General features: G+C 40.0%; 1 protein-coding gene across 2 annotated transcripts in view; it reads right to left on the bottom strand.

Moving 5' to 3' along the window:
- The window catches only part of MPP7 (MAGUK p55 scaffold protein 7), a 351,927-nt gene that overhangs the window by 250,842 nt on the left and 82,898 nt on the right, over positions 1-18,187 (bottom strand). For both annotated transcript variants that reach the window (XM_079768452.1, XM_079768451.1), the window contains exon 2: positions 17,425-17,578. In XM_079768452.1, the coding sequence (XP_079624578.1) occupies positions 17,425-17,461 (37 nt within the window). In that variant the 5' untranslated portion in view covers positions 17,462-17,578. The remainder of the gene's footprint in view (positions 1-17,424; positions 17,579-18,187) is intronic.

Here is an 18,187-nt window from a genome sequence, read left to right on the forward strand (position 1 = left end):
CAGGACTTTTTCACTTAGTCCATAAGTGTTTTGTGAGCTGGGACAAGGACAAGAGTAAGTGTACTGATTCAGTTTTTAAAAACACAAGTTCTATGTACAGGAAAGTACACTATTCTAAAAAAAGGTATCCAAATGCCAATTCACATACTGCTTTTTGTTCACACAGAACCAAAACCACATGCCTAATAATCTTGATTTACTTAATTTGCAGATATTGTAACAACTTTGCATCCCCAGGATAAATCCCACTAGATCACGGTGTGTGATCTTTACAGTGTATTGCTGCATTGGGTTTGCTAATACTTTGTAGAGGATTTTTGCATCTTTGTTCACCATGGATATTGGACTTATCATTTTCACTCTTTGGAGTGTGTTTATCTGGTTTTGGAATTAGGCTAATGCAGGCCTTGTAAAATGAGCCTGAGAGTCTTCCCTACTCTTGAATTTTTTTGAATACTTTGAGGAAAGGTGTTAGTTCTTCTTTGAATGTTGAGTAAAATTCACCTGTGAAGCCATCTGGTCCAGGACTTTTGTTTGTTGGGAGTTTTCTTAATTACTGCTTCAATTTCACTAATTGTAATCTGTCTATAAAGATTCTCTGATGCTTCCTCATTCAGTTTTTGAAGACTATATGTTTCTAGGAATTAATCCATTTCGTCCAAATTGTCCAATTTGTTGACACATAGTTGTTCATAATATGTTCTTACATTCCTTTGTATACCTTTGGTCTCAGTTGTTACTTCTCCTCTATCAATTGATTTTATTCTTTTGGGTCCTCCATATATTTTTCTGGATGAGTCTGGTTAAAGGTTTGTCATTCTTTTTTTATCTTTTCAAAGAACCATCTCTTGGTTTCACTGTCCCTTTGTATGTATTTTTATACTATTTTTTTCACTTCTGCTCTGATCTTTATTATTGTCTTCCTTATACTCACTTGAGGCTTTGTTTCTTGTTCTTTTTCAAGTTTTGTTAAATATAAAGTTAGATTGTTTATTTGAGACTTTTCTTATTTCTTGAGATAGGCCTATAATGCTATGCATTTCCCTCTTAGAACTGCTTTTGTGTCCCAAAGATTTGGGGTTGTTGTGTTCTAATTTTCATTTCTTTCATGGTATCTTTTGATTTCTTCACTGATCTCACTGTTAACCCATTCATTGAATAGTAACATGTTATTTAGCCTCCATGTCTTTGTGTGTTTTTCAGTTCCTTTCTTGTGATTGATTTCTAGGTTCAGACCATTATGGTCAGAGAAGATGCTTGATATGATTTTAATATTCTTAAATTTATTGAGACTTGTTTTGTGTCCTATCCTAGAAAACCTGTTCCAGATGCACTTGAAAATAATGCATTTTCTGCTGCTGAGGGGTAAAATGCTCTAAGATAGCAATTAAATCTAGCTGACCTAGTGTGTCATTTAAGGCCAACATTTTGTTGTTGATTATGTGTCTGGAAGATCTATAATGTCGATGGGGTGATAAAATACCCTAGTATGATTGTATTACTGTCCATCTATTCTTTTATGTCCATCAAGATTTGCTTTACAGCCCTGGCAGGCATGCCTCAATGAGTAGAGTGTCAGCCTGCGCATGGGAGGGTCAGGGATTCAATTTCCAATCAAGGGCACATACCTGGGTTGCAGGTTCAATTCCCGCCCCTGGTCAGGGCATGTGTGGGAAGCAACCAATCGATGTGTCAATCTCACATCAATGTTTCTCTCTCTCTCTCCTCTCTCTCCCCCTTCCATTGTCTCTAAACATCAATGGATAAAATATCCTCACTCCTAGGTTGAGGATTTAAAAAAAAAGATTTGCTTCACACATTTAGGTTCTATGTTGGGTGCATAAATGTTTACAAGGGTTATATCCTCTTATTGGACTGCTCCCTTTATCATTATGTAGGAGCCTTTTTTGTCTCTTACAACAGCCTTGTTTTAAATTCCATTTTGTCAGATAAAAGTATTGCTACCCCAGCTTCTTTTTCCTTTCCATTTGCATGAAATATCTTTCTCCATCTCTTTTAGTGTGTGTGTATCTTTCATTCAGAGTTGAGTGACTTGTAAACAGCATATATATGTAGGTCATGTTTTCTTCTCCACTCAGCATTTAAGCCATTTACATTAAAAGTGATTATTGCCCTCACTGGTTTGGGTCAGTGGATAGAGTGTCAGCCTGTGGACCAAAGGATCCCAGGTTCATTTCTGGTCAAGGGCATGTACCTTGGTTGCAGGCTCCTCCCCAGCCCGGGGCCTGGTTAGAGCTCATGCAGGAGGCAACCAATCGATGTGTTTCTCTCACATCAATATTTCTCTCTGTCTTTCCCTCTCTCTTTCACTCTCCCTAAAAATCAATGGAACAAATATCCTTGGGTGAGCATTAAAAATAAATAAATAAAATAAAAGTGATTATTGATGAGTACCTACTAGTATATACTGCCATTTCATTCTTTCAACTCCCCTCTCCCTCCTCCTACTTATCATCATCTTCTTCTTCTTCATATATAATACACTGAGTGGCCAGATTATTATGACCACCCCATTAATACTTTGTTGGGCCACCTTTGCCTTCAACACTGCAGCGATTCTGAGGCATTGAGTCCACGAGATGTTGAAAGGTGATGCAAGGAATCTGACACCATGCTTGATGAATAGCACTGTCCAGTTCTGTGAGATTTGATGGTTGTGGAACCAGTTGCCTGATGGCTCTTTTAACGTCGTCCCACAAATGCTCAATTGGATTGAGATCTGGTGATTGTGGGGGCCACCTAAGCAAGGTAAAGTTTCCCTCATGTTCTTGAAACCACTCCTGCACAATACGAGCACCATGGCATGGCACATTGTCTTGTTGGAAGAAGCCATCTCCATTGGGATATGCCATCAACATGATAGGATGAACTTGATCATCAATGATACTTAGGTATGTTGTGCTATTCAGATGTTGTTCCACACGAATTAAAGGGCCCAAATCATGCCAGGAAAACATGCTCCAAACCATAACAATGCCCCAACAGCTTGAAGGGTTGTACTCATGCATGTGGGGTGCATGCTTTCATGCTGTTTCTGTGAAATTCTCATGCTGTCATCTGCATGATGCAACTGGAAACGTGATTCATTGGACCACAAGACTTTTTTCCAATGCTTGACTGTCCAATCCTTCTGTTCCTGTGCGAATTGGAGACGTTTTATCTTGGTAACTGCAGACAGCAAAGGTGTATGAACAGGCCTTCGGCTTCCATATCCCATACAATGCAGTGTACGGCTAATTTGCCTACAAACGTCAGGTGGTCATAATAATCTGGCCACTCAGTGTGTGTATGTATGTATATATATACGTATATACATGTATATACATACATACACACACACACACACACACACACACACACACACACACACACACACATTAGAGGCCCGGTGCACAAAATTCGTGCACAGGGGGGGTGTCCCCTCAGCCCAGCCTGCACCCTCTCCAATCCGGGACCCCTAGAGGGATGCCCGACTGCCAGTTTAGGCCCGATCATTCTCACAATCCTGGACAGCTGGCTCCTAACTGTTCACCTGCCTGCCTGCCTGATCGACCCTAACTGCTCCCCCTGCCAGCCTGGTTGCCCCTAACTGCCCCCCCTGCCAGCCTAATCGCCCCAACTGACCCCCTGACGGCCTGGTCGCCCCCAACTGCACCCCCTCCGCCGGCCTAGTTGTCCCTAACTGCCCCCCTCTTCTGGCCAGGTCTCCCCCAACTGCCCCCTTCTGCCAGCCTGGTCGCCCCTCACTAACCTCCCTGCCGGCCTGGTCGCCCCACGCAGCCTGCTTGTAGGCAGCCATCCTGTGAGGGCGTGATCGTCAATTTGCATATTATCTCTTTGTTATATAGGATATATGTATATATGTGTGTGTGTATGTGTGTGTGTGTGTGTATGTGTGTGTGTGTATATATATATATATATATATATATATATATATATATATATATATATTATTGATTTCAGAGAGGAAGGGGGAAGGAGATAGAGACAGAAACATCAATGATGAGAGAGAATCATTGATCAGCTGCCTACTGCATGCCCCCTATTTGGAATTGAGCCTGCCACCCAGGCATATGCCCTGACCAGGGATGGAACCGTAACCTCCTGGTTCATAGGTTGACATTCAACCACTGAACCATGCTGACCAGGCTTCTTCTTCCAGCAAGCACTTTAACATTTCCTGTAATATTGGTTTAGTGGTTAAAAAAAAAATTCCTTCAAGGGTACATCTGTAATACTAGTAATACTTTCAACAATAAAGAAAAAAAATTTTAAGGAAAAATAAAAAAATAAAACTCCTTCAGCTTTTTCTTGTCTGGGAAGCACTTTATTTCTCCTTCGATTTTAAATGATAGCTTTCCTGGGTAAAGTAATCTTTGTTGTAGGTCCTTGCTTTTCATCACTTTTAATATATCTTATCAATCCCTTCTTGCCAGAAATGTTTCTGTTGAGAAATTAGCTGACAGTCTTATGGAAGCTTCCTTTTAGGCAACTAACTGTCTTTTTCTTAAGGCTTTTAAGATTCACTCTTTGTCTTTTACCTTTGCCATTTTAATTATTATGTGTCTTGATATGGGCCTCTTGGGTCCATCTTGTTTGGGACACTTTGTACTTCCTGGACTTGTGTGTCTTTTTCCTGCACCAGGTTAGATAAGTTTTCAATCCTTTCTTTAAATACTTTCTTGACTCCTTGCTCCCTCCCTTCTTCTGGTATACCTATGATGCAAAATGTTGTTATGTTTCATGTTGTCACAAAGGTCCCTTAAACTATCCTCATTTTTTAAAATTCCTTTTTTTTTTTTTTTTTGCCTGCTCTAATTGGGTGTTTTTTTTTTCTATCTTGTCTCCCAAATTGACACTTTATCTAACCTATAGTTTATTCCTTCTAGCGTAGTCTTCATTTCAGATGTTGTTTCTTCATTTCTGACTTGTACTTTTTTATGCTTTCTATGTCCTTTTTCAGGCTGTTGAGTATCCTTATGACTATTACTTTGATAAATTATTTGCCTCCACTTCATTTATCTCTTTTTCTGGAGATTTCTTTCATTTGGAGACTGTTTCTTTGCCTCCCCATTTTGTCTACCTCAGGCTGGCTGACTGTGAGGCTGAACCTCAACCATGTTGTGTGAGCTACTCTTCAAGTGATGACCACATAAAGAGGACTTCCCCTCAGCAAGGTTGGTGCCTGCCAAGATCTCCCTTTGAACATGCTGCTTGTGAAATTTATTTCATCCTGTTATGATGTTGTCTGAAGCTGGCTACTGGGTGTGATGGTTCTGGGCCTCTTGGGAGGAACTCTGGTGCAGGCCAACATAAGACGCTGCATGTGACTGCACCTCATTAACCTGTTTGGAGCTACAAGCAATCCACAATTTGTGGCTACATCTGCTGGGCCTAGCTGCACACGAGAAGAACCAAGCTGCACACCAAGTCCAGCTTATACCATCACCGTGCCCGGAGGCAGGTGAGCTAAAGTCAAAAGGCACCCAAGATCTGCCTCCACCTGCCTCTACCAGGCAGCAGCCTATTAGGCTTAGTCATTGAAAGAGCCTCTGGCTGTACTCCTCAGCAGGGCATAAGCTCCACAGGGTAGGTCAAAATAGAGTCCAGAGGGTGAGGCTGTTGCTTTCCCCCAGGCTGATGCTGCACCAGAGGGGAGCACTCCACCCAAGAAAGATGGCATCTGCGGAATGGGGGAATGACTCAACACAAGGATCCTGGCAGCTGTTCCTTAGGCTCTCTCCCCAAAGCCACATACCACCAACTCTCTTCAGGTGATTCTAATCCACTCTGCCCTCCCTCTGCTGAAGCCCAAGGGTAAGTGGCTTCAAACAAAACTGTGTGTGTTGGCCCTTTAAGAGGGTGCCTGTGTCCCTAATGGATGGAAACTCTGCAGCTTTTCACAACCAGATGTTTTGTAGGAACACCTATTCCCGGCTGTGGTGATCTTGGTTGGGGAGCCTGACTTGGGGTTTTAGGCCCCATGCTTCTCATGGGGAACCCCTGCTGCTGAGATATCCCTCTGGAACGTCATCTGTCCCCCATGGAGCAGGGCCAGAACTTCTCCCATATCTGCCCTTCCTTCCAGTCTCGATGTGGCTTCCTCTGTAAATCCTTGGTTATAAGACTACTCTTCAACTACTCTGCAGTTGGTTATACGGGATGATTGTTCTGTAATTTGTTATTCCAGTTTTGTCCCAGGAGATGGTGAGTGTAGCTACCACCTACTCCACCACCATCTTGGATCTTTTTGTCCACCAAGGGAAAATTTAAAAAATATTTCTCTTGATAACAAAGAATAAATAACTAAAAAATAAATAAAAAAAATACATTATATGTAAATAAATTAACAAATTGGCCATAATTGGCATATATACAAAACACAATGAGTGCAGAATATACCTTCTTTTGAATACATATAATACTTACTGGAATTGACTATAAAGCTGAAAATAAAGTATACACAAACTTCAAAGGACTGAAATAATTAAGTTTTCTTACCACAAAACCATTAAGGCAAAAATAAATAACAAAAATATTGGTTAAAAAAACTCCTTATTTGGATATTTTAAAAAAAATTTCTAAATAACCAATGATAAATAATTCTAAATAAAACAAAAACTTAGTCAAATTAGAAAATATTTTTAAACTTATGGCATAAAATAAAACCAGCACTTAGGGAGAAACAGCCTTAAATGTGAACAACAGAAAAAGAGGAAGACTGAAAATTTATGAACAAATTTTCATACTTAGGAAAAGAACATTAAAAATAAATGAAATAAAAGCAAGTATACAACAGAGAACATTAATAAGGCCAAAAGTTTTACGTCTAAAAAGTAATAAAATTGACAAAACTCTGGCCATATTAAGCAGAGTGGAAAAGGGGACAAAAATTACCAATAGCAGGACTAAACAAGTAAACATTAATATAAAAATGTAGACATGAAATAATTTGTGAGCAACTTTTTCAGAAACAAATTCTGAAATTTTCATAAAATGGACCAAGTGTTAAAAAAATATAAATCACCAAAACTGGCTCAAGAAGAAACAGAAAGCCTAAATAATCTTATAAACTTCAAAATAAAATTAGTCAAAGGCCCCCCCCCCAACCTCTTGGGAACTGAATGGGGATGGAGATTGAGTTAATGACCTCCTTGTTTAATTAATTTAACGATAATAAGTGGTAACACTAGAGAGAGAAACCAAGATGGCAGCATAGGTAAACACCTAAACTGCTGCCTCGCACAACAATTTCAAAACTACAACTAAAAGACAAAACGGACATCATCCAGAACCACAGGAAGACTGGCTGAGTGGAAATTCTACAACTCGAAGGAAAGAGAAAAGCACACTGAGACTCAGAGGAGCTGCAGAAGGCAGAGGTACAGAGGCGCATGAGCAGAGAGGGCTGGCAGCTGAATACGCGGCTAGCTTTCTCAATTGGGAGGGAGACAAAAGCTCCTGACAGCTCTGAACTCCAGTTCGGGGCAAGACTCTGGGGACCCAGACTCATACAGGGAGAAACTGGACTGTCAGGAAAGAGAAAAGCACACTGAGACTCAGAGGAGCTGCAGAAGGCAAAGGTACAGAGGCACGCGGGCGGAGAGGGCTAGCAACTGAGTACATGGCTGGCTTTCTCAATTGGGAGGGAGACAAAAGCTCCCGATAGCTCTGAACTCCAGTTCTGGGCGAGTCTCTGGGGACCCAGACTCATTCGGGGAGAAACTGGACTGTCTGGCAGTGGGCAATAATCAAGGGCGGCTTTCTCTCAGAGGTACTTGCACTGATTACCGTGGGACACTGAGAACCAGGGGCCTCTTAGGGCAGGACTGACGGGAAGCCAATGCTGTATGCTCTGCCCAGAGATTTCGCCCCATCCAAGCTGAGCACAGAGGCTTTTGCAAGTCTTGTCTCATAAGGGTGTCTCTAGCAGAGAAGTTCTCCTGGCGTAGACACAGCTGATCCTCACAGCCAATTGGCATGGAGGTCAAATCCTCCCAGTGATACCAACAACAATCAAGGCTTAACTACAACAAGACTGTGCACACAACCCACAAAGGGGTGCACCAAGAGTGTCCCCCTCAGGTAACTGGGGAGGCTGAGCCACTGGGCCCTATAGGATACCTAGCACACAAAGCCACTCTATCAACTCAGGGAAGGAGCCAAAATGCAGAGACAAAGAAACAGGTAACAAATGAAAGAAATGGAGGAAAGCAAACTACTGGATATAGAGTTCAAAATCACGGTTATAAGGTTTTTCAAGAATTTTCTAGAAACAGCCAATAATTCTAGCGAAACCCTCGAGGATATGAAAAAGGACAAAGTAGAAATTAAGCATACACTGACTGAAATAAAAAATAATATACAGACATCCAACAGCAGACTAGAGGATCGCAAGAATCAAGTCAAAGATTTGAAATACAAAGAAGCAAAAAACACCCAACCAGAAAAGAAAAAAGAAAACATAATCCAAAAATATGAAGATAGTGTAAGGAGCCTCTGGGACAATTTCAAGCGTACCAACATCTGAATTATGGGGGTGCCAGAAGAAGAGAGAGAGCAAAATACTGAAAACCTATTTGAAGAAATAATGACCGAAAACTTCCCCCACCTGGTGAAAGAAATAGACTTACAAGTCCAGGAAGCGCACAGAACCCCAAACAAAAGGAATCCAAAGAGGACCACACCAAGACACATCATAATTAAAATGCCAAGAGCAAAAGACAAAGAGAGAATATTAAAAGCAGCAAGAGAAAAACAGTTAGTTACCTACAAGGGAGCACCCATACGATTGTTAACTGATTTCTCAACAAAAACTATGCAGGCCAGAAGGGAGTGGCAAGAAATATTCAAAGTGATGAATAGCAAGAACCTACAACCAAGATTACTCTACCCAGCAAAGCTATCATTCAGAATTGAAGGTCAGATAAAGAGCTTCACAGATAAGAAAAATCTAAAGGAGTTCATCACCGCCAAACCAGTATTATATGAAATGCTGAAAGGTATTCTTTAAGAAGAGGAAGAAGAAGAAAAAGGTAAAGATAAAAATTATGAACAATAAATACATATCTATCAATAAGTGAATCTGAAAATCAAGTGAATAAAAAATCTGATGAACAGAATAAACTGGTGAATATAATAGAATTGGAGGCATAGAAAGGGAGTGGACTGACAATTCTCGGGGGCGGGGGGGAGAGGTGTGAGGAGTGCGGGAAGAGACTGGACAAAAATCGTACACCTATGGATGAGGACAGTGCGGGGAGGATAAGGGCAGAAGGTGGGGTGGGAACCGGGTGGAGGGGAGCTATGGGGGGAAAAAAGAGGAACAATTGTAATAAGCTGAACAATAAAGATTTATTTAAAAAAATAAAATAAAATTAGTCAACAAAATTCTTATGAAAATTAATATTTCCAGGCCCAAGTATCCTAACAGTTCAGTTCTACTCATATAAAAACAAGTTTCCATTTTCACAAACTTTTCTACAGTATCTAGAGTATTAAAGTCAAAATGTAAGAGAAAAAAAATGAATAACTTCTTAACCATAAATTAAATATTTCATGAATTAAATACTGAAATCTGTAACTATAAAGAAAATGGTGTTCAACTACATTGAAATGTGTAACTTCTGCATACAGAACAGGGGAGGATAACACACAGAATGAGAAAGCAAGTCACAGAATAACAGAAGATAGTTGTAACACATATAACAAAGAAGATTGACAAAGGACTAGAATCTAGAAAATATAAAAATATCCTATACATAATAAAATGCAATAAAAAAACAAATGAAAAACTTAATTCCTAGTTCACAAAAGAGGAAATCTAAATGGCCAAATAAAAAGATGCTCAACCTCACTAATAATCAAGAAGCCAAATTAAAACAAAAATGAAATATTACTACATATCTACCAGAATGAGTGGCAAGAATTTTAAACCTGACAAAAAGTGATGATGAGGATCAGATAAGGAGCAACAGAATCTCTTCCACACTATAAAAGGCATTGTAAATTAAATGGATGCAGCCAATCGATGTTTCTCTCTCTATATCCTTCTCCCTTCCTCTCTCTCTAAAATCAATAAAAATATATTTTTATAAATAAAGCATTGTAAATGAAATTAGTGAAAATACTTTGGAAAAGAAATTGCCCTTCCCTCATAAAATTGAAGACACTTGTACCCTTTGATCAAGCAATTTGACTTCTATGTATATCATCTATAGAAATGCATATTTATGTGCGCCAAGATACACGAAAGAGAATGTTCTTAACAAAACTGTTCATAACTACCAAAAAATTGAAAACAACCCAAATGTCCAGCAAGAGTAGAATGGAGAAAAAATGGTTTATAACCTTTTATTTTCAGTTTACAACTGAATATTACCCAGCGATGTGAATTTTGATGTCATCAAAAGAATACATAAAGGCTAGTGGCATTTTGGGGCTCTCATTAAGGATGAAGATAAATTTAATTTGGGTTTAGTAGGAATATAGTTATGCAGTGGAATGTAGTTACATAGCTCGTTATTGCTGTAATATTTAAAATATTGTTAGCCATCCTGGGGAAAAGGATTTTGAGGATTACTCCAACAACCCACTGTGCTGACTTAGTTGGCTTCATAGCAAAGATGTAGGCCCAGAGGATGTCCAATCTATGATGTTCCATAGCACCCAGCACTAAAAGTACAACAGCGGTTTGAAGTGTACCAAGTCAAAAGCTTGTCAGAGTTGAAAAAATTGTAAGCAGAGAAATCTATTCTCATTTATACTAACTCAAAATGGAAATTCTTTTCTATCAGGAATATATTCAATAATGTACATTATTCTCCTTTTTATTGGGAATCATGCAAAGTACAATTTATCATAATTTCTACATGAGGTTCAACTATTTGGATCCAAACTATCAATAATAATTTAAACATTATCAGTAGGTGAGGATTGTGTAAAGTAATAGAAAAGATCTATATTGGGTTTTGCCCCCAGTTACTTCACACAGAGCTCCTAAACCCTTGTAAGTTCCAAGTGTTTTTTGTTCCAATGAGGTGACTCTTGGTGAGTTCCTGGATAGCTGCAGGATAGGGGCTAGTCACCAAAACAACCAAGCCAGGATTAGAAGCTTGGAGCTTTCCGGGAAGGGGAACGGTGCTAGAGATTGAGTTAATCGATCACGCCTATGTGAGAAAAATCACAATAGTATGGGGTTCCACCAGCTCCCGAGTTGATGAATACATCTACATGCCAGGAGGGTGGTGCATCCCAACTCCATAGGAACAGAAGCCCCTGAGCTCAGGACCCTTCCAGACCTTGCCCTATGTATCACTTCATGTGGTTGTTCATCTATAACCTTTATCTATATAATAAAAGCCTAAGCGGCCGTTACAGTGGAATGACCAGAATGACTGGTTGCTATGATGCGCACTGACCACCAGGAAGCAGATGCTCAATGCAGGAGCTGTCCCCTGGTGGTCAGTGCACTTCCACAGGGAGAGCACCGCTCAGCCAGAAGCTGGGTGGCGGGAGCCTCTCCCGCATCCGTGGCAGCACTAAGGAGCAGCAAGCCAAGGGGTAAGGAACGAGCAGGCAGGCAGGTCCCAGACTGTGAGAGGGCACAGGCCTGGCTGAGGAACCCCCTCCCCTCACAGTGCACGAATTTCGTGCACCAGGCCTCTAGTTATATAATAAACTGATAAATGTAAATAAGCATTTCCCTGAGTTCTGTAAGATATTCTGGCAAATGAACAAATCCAAGAAAAGGATCATAGGAACCCCACATTTGTAGCCAAGTCAGACAGAAGTTGTGGGTCAACTGAGACCTATTCCTTGCAATTGGCATCTGAAGTGGTCAGGGGAGTCTTGCGGGACTGAACCCTTAACCTGTGGGATCTGCACTAACTCCAGTTAGTTTCAGAATTTAACTGGAAGACACCTAGCTGGTGTCACAGAGAATTGCCTGGTCTTTTTTTCTAGTCCCATCCTAATATATAAAAAGCCAGGGACCATCATGACTGAAACACCCAGATAGACGACCAAACAGCAGGCTGCTTGGGGCGACCAGGCCAGCAGGGTGGTTAGTGAGGGATGACCAAACAACTGAAAAGCAGGCTGTGTGGGGCAACCAGGCTGTCGGGGGTGGCAGTTGGGGGCAACCAGGCCAGCAGGGGGGCAGTTAGGGGTGACCAGACCAGCAGGGGGGTGGCAGTGAGGGGCAACCAGGCTGGCAAGGGGGGGGAAAGTTAGGGGCGACCAGGCCGGCGGGGGGGGGCAGTTGGGAGCAACCAGGCTAGCAGGGGTGACAGTTGGGAGCGACCAGGCCGGCAGGGGGGGCAGTAAGGGGCGACCAGGCCAGCGGGGAGGGGCAATTAGGGGTGACCAGGCCAGCGAGGGGGGGCAGTTAGGGGTGACCAGGCCAGCAGTGGGGGGCAGTTGGGGGCGAACAGGCCGGCAGGGGTGACAGTAACGGGGCAATCAGGCCAGCAGGCAGGTGAGCAGTTAGGAGCCAGCGGTCCTGGATTGTGAGAGGGATCCCGGATTGGAGAGGGTGAAGGCTAGGCTGAGGGGACTCCCGCCCCCCGTGCACGAATTTCGTGCACCGGGCCTCTAGTTCTGTAATAAAAGGAACTAGGGCTCCCTGGAGAAGGGGCTGATTCTAGGGATCAGACACTTTAAGATGAACCTGGAGCCTCTTATAGTTCCAAAAGTAAGAAACTGCTAAAAACTATCAAACAATCCCACACTGATGGGGTATATCAGAGGAGCCAGATGAAAGAGCTTCAACAGCCAAAGCTAGAACAACATGAGCAACAAAGTACAGCAGTATTGGATTACTACCCAAGGTATGGATAAATATCCATTGAGTCCACACAGTTATGAATAAATAGTTGAGTAAATTACTAAATGGGAGAGAAGAGACAAACAATGCCAAATAACTTATACAGATACTTCGCCCTAAAGGAGGAGAAGCAGAACACACAGAGACCTCCTTCCAAAGAGGACAGTATGGAAGGGAGGAGAAAAGCGAGTAATTACACAGTACAGAAACCTGACAAATGCTACTTCAGCCCGTTGATCAACACCAACAGTCTTAAATCAAGTTCACAGTATGTACCCATAATATGATATGACAATGGCAATTTACATCAGACAAATTGCAATACAGGGAAATTCTACAACACACCTGACCAGGACTCCTGGGAACTATTGGTCATCAAAAACAAAGGAAGTCTGAGAAAACATCACAGCCAACAGGGACCTAATGAAACAATCACAACTAAGTGTAATAGGAGATCCTGGAACAAAAGGATATTAGGGAAAACTAAGAAAACCTGGATAAAGTACAGATTTTAGTTAATAATGTATCAATATGGATTCATTAATTGAAATGAATGTAACAAACTAAGATACGATGTTAATAATTAGGGAAACAAGATATAAGGTATACTGAAACTCTCTATACTATCTCCATAATCTTTCTGTGAGTCTACAATTACTCTCAAAAATAAAGTCCATTAAAAATTAAAAATAAATAAATAAAATTAACAGATCACAATAGCCAAGAAAGTAAACTCAGAACACATGTACTGCTGGTATACGAAACAGGGAATATTAGAAATTTATGTCTAAAGGATGGACTTTTGCACAAGTGATGCTAGAACTACTAGTTGTTCACGTGGGGAATTAGATTGCTGCCTCACGTTACATACAAATTATAGTTGGACTAAAATTCCAAATGTGCAAATTCAAATTTTAAAAATTATTAGAAGAAAAGTTTAGTGATTATCTTCATGAAAAGAAAGGTCATCTTAAGCAAAAGGAAAAAAAAGCATTAACCATACAGAAAAGATTGATTTGTCTACATAAAAGTTTTCAACTTCTACAAAAGAAATGATACTATTTAAGGAAGAAAAAAAAGGACAAATGACTGGCCATAAGAAATGGTGTTCAACCCAAAAGATTAATATACAGGATACAAATAGAGAAATTCTGAAAAATAAATAAGAAAATGATAAGCCAATAGAAAAACAGGAAAAGGATATGAATAGTCAATTCACAGAGGAATAAATGGCCATTAAACAAATGGATAACATGTTTTCCCCATCAAATTGGTAAAAAAAAAATATATATATATATATATATATATATATATATATATATATATATATATATACTGATAACACAGAATCTTGGCAAGAATGTGGAGAAAGGACCTTTTTTTTTCTTTTTTTATTGAATGTTTTGGTATGACATCAGTTAATATATTTTTATATGTTTCAGGTATACAATCTATAGCATTGTGTGTTCACCACCCCAAGTCCAGTCTCCTTCCCTCACCATTTATCCCCACTTTAGCCTTGTCCAACTCAGGGGAAAGGATCTTTAATGCAGTCCATGGATTAAGCGGTTGAACCACTCTGAAAAACAATTTGACAGCATCTATTAAACGTGCACAACTTTTCTACAAAAATATTAGAAAAGGACCAAAACCAGCGTTTTCATTACCAGTATCTGGTTCACTATATTATGGCACTATGGAAAACAATGCATTATTAGCTTAAAAGAAGGAGGCAGATATACAGATGTTTGTAGAGGCAGATACATAGATAGATATATAGACACACACCCCTCCCAGAAATACCTCTCCAAGATACATTACTTCGTATAGAAATAAAGTTATGGAACAATCCATAGAGAACAACAGAATCTGTAATTTAAACATAAAGAAAAAAAATACATAAAACCACATACTTATGTACATACATAAGTGTCTCATGTACAGAAAATTCTTAAAGAACACCCCTCAAACTGACACAGAAAGTGAGACTAGGGAAAGGGTGCATGGTAAGAATTCCTTTCCTTTTTTATCTAGGCATCTTCGATGAGAACGTTTTTATGTATTACCCGTAGAATTCAAAATTGTTTTGCTTAGTGAACTGAGCAGAAGGAAGGAGAGGGAGAAATGGTAGAAGTTTTACGTTGACAGCATTTTCCTACATGTGTGGTGTTGCACTGTTAGTCAGGTGACACTCTCCTGCCACTCGGGCACCTGCCCTTGAGTTAAGCTCACTATTGCTGTTCCCCCGGAGGCCTGATAATGGGAACAACAGCAACAGCACTGCTAAGCATCACTGCTTATGGCATACATGACCCCTGACTGCTACACAGAAACGGCAAGGAAACCATCACCAGCTGATGGGTACACCATACCCTGGGCTTCCCTAAATGTAGTGTGACTCTTGGAACAGGCACGTCTTTTCTGCCTGACTCAAACCTTGTTGAGACGTACAGGTCAAAAATATCACAAAGCCAAGGGTGAGTCACACCAGCATCTTAAATTTGCACCAAGTGAGCCGACTATGTGTGGAAAAGTCCTTTTCAAATTCTTAATAGCCTATGTTCCTTTTCATGACTGACACCCAAACTGCCTCATAAACTATAAATACTCCATTTCAATCATTCCCTAAGTTAATGTAAGCAAAACTCTTTTGCATTCAATTAAGCAAAGGCATTTTGGTGAATACCAAAGCATAAAACTTAAATTCATTACACAACTGTAGTAAATGTCTGATTCATATAAATTTTATCTATAATTCCCCAAACCACTATGGAAAGTTAAATCATTCACTTTATATAGTGCAACATAATGTGGGACTATGTAAAAACTGAAAGAAAAAAGAATTTTCCGAAGAAGCTGGCTTTCGAGTTATGTCTTGAAAAAAAAAATATTTTTATGTAATTTAAAAATCAAAATCACTTCCTAAGAAAAACTAATCCTCAGTATAAATCACGGTAGGAAAAAAAATCCTTCTTCATGGGTAAAAAGGAGACAAAACTTGCCCAAATATAAATGTAAATATGCTTTAAATAGCAAAAGTGGTATTTGCAAGTAGTACAAATGAAAATGCCAATTAACCTAATACGACACAAAACCAAATTTGTGACTCAGCTTTATAAATACTGTGGTGCCTGTAGCTGTCCAGTGGGAGATAGCTATTTCACCGGGTCACAGAACGGTATTAACAGAACCGAATTCAGTCTGTTCAACGCGACACACAGAACTTTCCTGTTAGTCACACTCCAAGACACCACTTCTTTTGAAGGGCCTTCAAAATACACGGCGGAGCTCCTCAACCCTCTCACATTCTGTTTTCAAAGTTCTAGGGAGGGTCCCGGAATCTGCATTTTTTAAAGGAGCTGATTCTGGAGAATCCCAGGAAAGGACTTCACAGGGGCATTGACCCCACCCCACCCCCTACTCCCTGAATCAGGGCAGAAGCAGGGGATTTCACACACATATAAGCACCAGTTTTTTCCCCTTTCCTGGAAATCTTTATTCTAAGTATCACCAAGTCTTACAACTGATAATAACGTGGAAATATGTCTGTTTTAATTGAATCCTTTAATACATATTTGAATAGTTTTTAACTCTGGTTACAGAAAGAAAGAAAATGCAAGAATGAGATAGGGATAATGTTTTGTTTCACAAAGAAAAAAGTGAGAAGTCTGAAGCCAGTATGGCAAAAAGTTTATATCTGTTATTAAATCTGAGTGAAGGTTAATATGAATTATCACTGGACAGCAGTCTCCCCCTTATCTGTGGTTTCACTTTCCACAGTCAACCATGGTACAAAAATGTTAAACGGAAAATTCCAGAAATAAGTAATTCATTAGTTTTAAATTGCCTGCTATTCTGAGTATCTCAATGAAATCTCATGCCTTCCCTCTCTGTCCTGCTCGGGACGTGAATCACCCCCTGGTCCAGCGTCTCCCCGACGCAGACGCTCCCCACCCACCCGTTAGTCACTGAGTAGCCATCTCAGTTCTCAGAGCCATTGCCACAGCCTCACAGTGCTTATGTCCAAGTCACTCTAATTCTACTTAATAATGCCACAGTCACTTCATTTCATTACAGTATATTGCTATAATTTTTCAATTTTTTTGTTAGTCCTTGTTATTAAACTCTTATTGTGCCTAATTTATGAACTAAACTTTATCAAAGGTATGTATGTATAGGAAAAAACAGTACACACAGGGTTTGGTACTGTAGGCGGTTTCAGGCAGCCAGTGGGTCTTGGAACATATCCTCCACAGGTAAGGGGTGACTGTTGTGTCTACCACACTTTTCTGTATGTTTAAAATACTTAAGATTTTTTAAAGAAATGTAAATAAATAACAGTATTCCAAGAGCAAGTACGAGCGGATCAGCATACGCCACCACTACCTGGAGGCAGCAGCAGCCAATGCCCTTTGATAACTTTTATCTTGGAAGGCTACACTGATTTTATGCCCCTCGTCTTGTTTACAGAACAAGCATGACCTGCTTGCACTTGCTTAAAGCTATGCTGTTTTTCACTGTGAACAGGAAGATTTAAGTAAAGATGGGAGGAAAGCGCCCTTCTTGGGTTCACATACCTGTGTCACTCCCAGGTCCTGTTGACAAGGCTGGCATGATGCAGACTGCAGGCCGGACGCCGCACTCCACACGAATGCTCTCCCGCAGGGAATCCCAGCTCCTCGGCCTGCAGCCACGCTGCCTACCAGGATTTATGTATCGCACAGGCTGTTCCTACAAAGAAGAGGAACAGTGTAAAATAATAATAAAAACAAAGATTGCTCAACTGCAACTGCAACATTCTGTAACTAACTCATATTCCAACACACTCCAGGATTTTTCAGAATTTTTTCTACAGGCTACATACAAATATTAAGTGTGAGAATTTTGCATTTTGATGTGACATTTCTAATTAAAAATATGAAAGTTCTTCATGGATATATCAAGACTTCCTTAAAAGATTTTTACTGTTAGTTTGAGGACTGCTGAATGCATAGATGGAGAAAGTAAGGAAGCTTCTGTAAGCCAATACCATTCTAAAATTCCTCCCCTCTGTTAATCATAATTCTAAGTTACATTTCTAATGTAGAACAGAGACTATAAATTGTCAACAACTTATAACTAATTGTAATTTTTAAAAAGAGCTCATCTTAATATAATAACTGCAGAGTTCTCTAACTTAAGACTGCAAATAACCTTTGAAAAAATACTACAATTGAAGCAAGATGTTATTATAGATTTACAGAAGTGTTCATCTAAAATAAGCCTAACAATCCAAGCTAATATACAAAAGTAAATTTGTTTATAAAAACTAAGCTTTGGTGTGTCTTGGAAAATATCAAT

The sequence above is a fragment of the Cnephaeus nilssonii genome, assembly GCF_951640355.1.
Source record: "Cnephaeus nilssonii genome assembly, chromosome: 4".
NCBI classification, from domain to species: domain Eukaryota; kingdom Metazoa; phylum Chordata; class Mammalia; order Chiroptera; family Vespertilionidae; genus Cnephaeus; species Cnephaeus nilssonii.